Here is a 3,559-nt window from a genome sequence, read left to right as displayed (position 1 = left end):
GTGGACGTCGATCTTCCACAGGAACAGCGTCCGGGCCAGCTTCTCCACCTGGGAACACAGGCCGGGAATTGTGGGAATTCCTGGAATTGTGGGAATGTGGGATAGTGGGATATTGGGATGGGATAATGGGATGGGATAATGGAGACGCGCTCCTTCTGGTGGTGAATGTCGATCTTCCACAGGAACAGCGTCCGGGCCAGCTTCTCCACCTGGGAACACAGGCCGGGGATTGTGGGAATTGTGGGAATTCCCGGGATTGTGGGAATGTGGGATCGTGGGATATTGGGATGGGATATTGGGATGGGATATTGGGATTGTATAATGGAGACGCGCTCCTTCTGGTCGTGGACGTCGATCTTCCACAGGAACAGCGTCCGGGCCAGCTTCTCCACCTGGGAACACAGGCCGGGAATTGTGGGAATTCCTGGGATTTTGGGAATGTGGGATTGTGGGATATTGGGGTTGTGGGATAATGGGATGGGATAATGGAGACGCGCTCCTTCTGGTCGTGGACGTCGATCTTCCACAGGAACAGCGTCCGGGCCAGCTTCTCCACCTGGGAACACAGGCCGGGAATTGTGGGAATTCCTGGAATTGTGGGAATGTGGGATAGTGGGATATTGGGATGGGATAATGGGATGGGATAATGGAGACGCGCTCCTTCTGGTCGTGGACGTCGATCTTCCACAGGAACAGCGTCCGGGCCAGCTTCTCCACCTGGGAACACAGGCCGGGAATTGTGGGAATTCCTGGAATTGTGGGAATGTGGGATCGTGGGATATTGGGATGGGATATTGGGATGGGATATTGGGATGGGATATTGGGATGGGATATTGGGATGGGATAATGGGATTTTATAATGGAGACGCGCTCCTTCTGGTCGCGGACGTCGATCTTCCACAGGAACAGCGTCCGGGCCACCTTCTCCACCTGGGAACACAGACTGGGAATTGTGGGAATTCCCGGGATTTTGGGAAAGTGGGATTGTGGGATTGTAGGATTATGGGATTGTGGGATGGGATAAGGGGATAATGGCATAACGGGATAATGGAATAATGGAGACGCGCTCCTTCTGGTCATGGACGTCGATCTTCCACAGGAACAGCATCTGGGCCAGCTTCTCCACCTGGGATTGTGGGATGGTGGGAATTCCCAGGATAATGGGATTATGGGATGTTGGGATAAGGGGATAAGGGGATAATGGGATGGGATAACGGAGACGCGCTCCTTCTGGTCCTGGGTGTCGATCTTCCAAAGGGATTGGGATGATGGGACAATGGGATTATGGGATTATGGGATGATGGGATGGCGGTATTCCCAGAATTGGTGGGGCCAGGAAAACCCTTTGGGAGTATCCTTGGAAAAGCTGCATGTGCTGTGGATGGGCCTGGGATAAATCCCGGTGCCTCGGAGCTTGCAGGGAATCCGGGAAGGGATTTAGGGAAAGGATTTAGGGAGGGAAAGGGAGGGAAGAAAAGGGAAGGGAGAGGTTAAGAGGAGGAAAAAGAAGGGAAAGGGAAGAAAAGGCAGGAAAAAGAAGGAAAAGGATGGAAAGGGGAAGAAAGGGGAGGAAAAGGAAGGGAAAAAAGGAAAATAAAGGAAGGGAGGGTGAAGAAAGAGCAGGAAATGGAGGAATAAGAAGGAAACAGGAAGGGAAAGAGAGGCAAGGGGGAAAAAAGGAAGGGAAAGGGAAGGAAGGGCAGGAAAAGGAAGGGAAAAGAAGGAAAAATATGGAAGAGGAAGGAAAAGGGATGGAAGGAGAGGTAAGAGGAAAAGGAAGGAGAAGGAAGGAAGGAAAAGGGAAGAAAGGGCAGGAGAAGAAGGAAAAAGGAAAAATAAGGAAAAATAAGGAAAAATAAGGAAGGGGAAGAAAGAGGAGGAAAAGGAAGGATAAGGAAGGAAAGGGAAGAAAAAGCAGGAAAAGAAGGAAAAATAAGGAAGGGAAGGGAGGAAAAGGAAGGAGAAGGAAGGAAAAGGGAAGAAATACCAGGAGAAAAAGGAAAAACAAGGGAAAATAAGGAAAAATAAGGAAAAATAAGGAAAAGGGGGGAAGCGGAATAAAGAGGAGGAAAAGGAAGGATAAGGAAGGAAAGGGAAGAAAAAGCAGGAAAAGAAGGAAAAATAAGGAAGGGAGGGGGAAGAAAGGACAGGAAAAGGAAGGAGAAGGAAGGAAAGGGAAGAAAAAGCGGGAAAAGAAGGAAAAATAAGGAAGGGAGGGGGAAGAAAGGACAGGAAAAGGAAGGAGAAGGAAGGAAAGGGAAGAAAAAGCGGGAAAAGAAGGAAAAATAAGGAAGGGAGGGGGAAGAAAGGACAGGAAAAGGAAGGAAAAGGGAAGAAAGGGTGGGAAAAGGAAGGAAGAAGAAGGAAAAGGGAGGGCAGGAGACCTTTCCCCTGCCAGCCACTCACGTGCCGCGAGAAGTAGTAGAAGCTGAGCATCACCACGAAGATCATGGCGGTCATGGAATACTTGGAGGGGACCAGCACGGACCTGCCGAGGGATCGTCGGGATGACGGAATTCCGGGATTCCCGGTGTCCCCTCCCCGTCCCCGCGTCCCCTTACGAGCTGTGCTGGCCGCGCCGCCGGTCGTACTGGTCGAAGATGGGCTCCCAGGCGGAGAAGTTGACGGCGCCGGTGGCGGCGGTGATGAGCACCATGAGGGTCAGCTTGACCATGTGGCTCACCTGGACCAGCATGACGGTGGCCACCAGGGCCAGCAGGGCGATGTGGCTGTAGTACTTGGGGTGCTCGGCGCAGCCGCCGCCGCGGGGCGGCCCCGAGGTGCCGTTGGTCGCCACCCAGCGGTCGCGACGGCAGGCGAGCTGGGGACGCGAGGGTGGGGTCAGCACGGGGACACCGTGGCCACCAGGGTGACGTAACTGCTCCACAAAGTCACCCCATGGTGGCCCCAATGTCCCACTGGTCACCACCCCACCATCACCATGGCAGCTGAGATGGGGACACAGGGACACAGTGGCCACCGTGGCCACCAGGGTGATGTAACTGCTCCACAGAGCCATCACACGGTGGCCCCAATGTCCCCATTGGTCACCACCCCATCACCAGCTGAGCCGAGATGGGGACACGAAAGTGGGGTCACTGTGGGGACATGGGGACACGGTGGCCACCGTGGCCACCAGGGTGATGTAACTGTTCCACAGAGCCATCACACGGTGGCCCCAATGTCCCCGTTGGTCACCACCCCGTGGTCGCCATGGTAGACGAGCTGGGGACGCGCCCAGCGGGTGCGGTCGATCCAGGTGGAGAAGGCCACCATCTTTTTGGGGAAAGCCTGCGGCCACAAGGAGGATTTGTCACCGCCATGTTCCCGCGGCGCGTCCGCCATGCTCCCGCGGCGTGTCCGCCATGTTCCCGAGGTGCGTCCGCCATGTTCCCGAGGCGCGTCCGCCATGTCCCTGAGGCGCGTCCACCATGTCCCAGAGGCGCGTCCGCCATGTTCCCGCGGCACGTCCGCCACATCCCCATGCCGCGTCCGCCATGTCCCCCGCGAGGCGCATCCGCCATGTCCCCGCGGCGCGTCCCGTCTCACCCTCGGGAAG

At 55.4% G+C, this 3,559-nt stretch overlaps 1 protein-coding gene across 1 annotated transcript in view; it reads right to left on the bottom strand.

Annotated features, from left to right (window-relative positions):
• The window catches only part of LOC121341321 (adenylate cyclase type 3-like), a 14,339-nt gene extending 11,320 nt beyond the window's left edge, over nt 1-3,019 (bottom strand). The window contains exons 1-2 of the mRNA XM_041414749.1: nt 2,562-3,019; nt 2,407-2,488 (exon numbers count right to left, since the gene is read on the bottom strand). Of these exons, the coding sequence (XP_041270683.1) occupies nt 2,407-2,488; nt 2,562-3,019 (540 nt within the window). The remainder of the gene's footprint in view (nt 1-2,406; nt 2,489-2,561) is intronic.
• Nucleotides 3,020-3,559: the final 540 nt, after the last annotated feature.

Source organism: Onychostruthus taczanowskii, unplaced genomic scaffold, assembly GCF_017590055.1.
Source record: "Onychostruthus taczanowskii isolate IOZ18803 unplaced genomic scaffold, ASM1759005v1 scaffold466, whole genome shotgun sequence".
NCBI classification, from domain to species: Eukaryota; Metazoa; Chordata; class Aves; order Passeriformes; family Passeridae; genus Onychostruthus; species Onychostruthus taczanowskii.
Note: the sequence above shows the minus strand (reverse complement) of the source record. Positions and strands in the feature narration are given on the sequence as shown.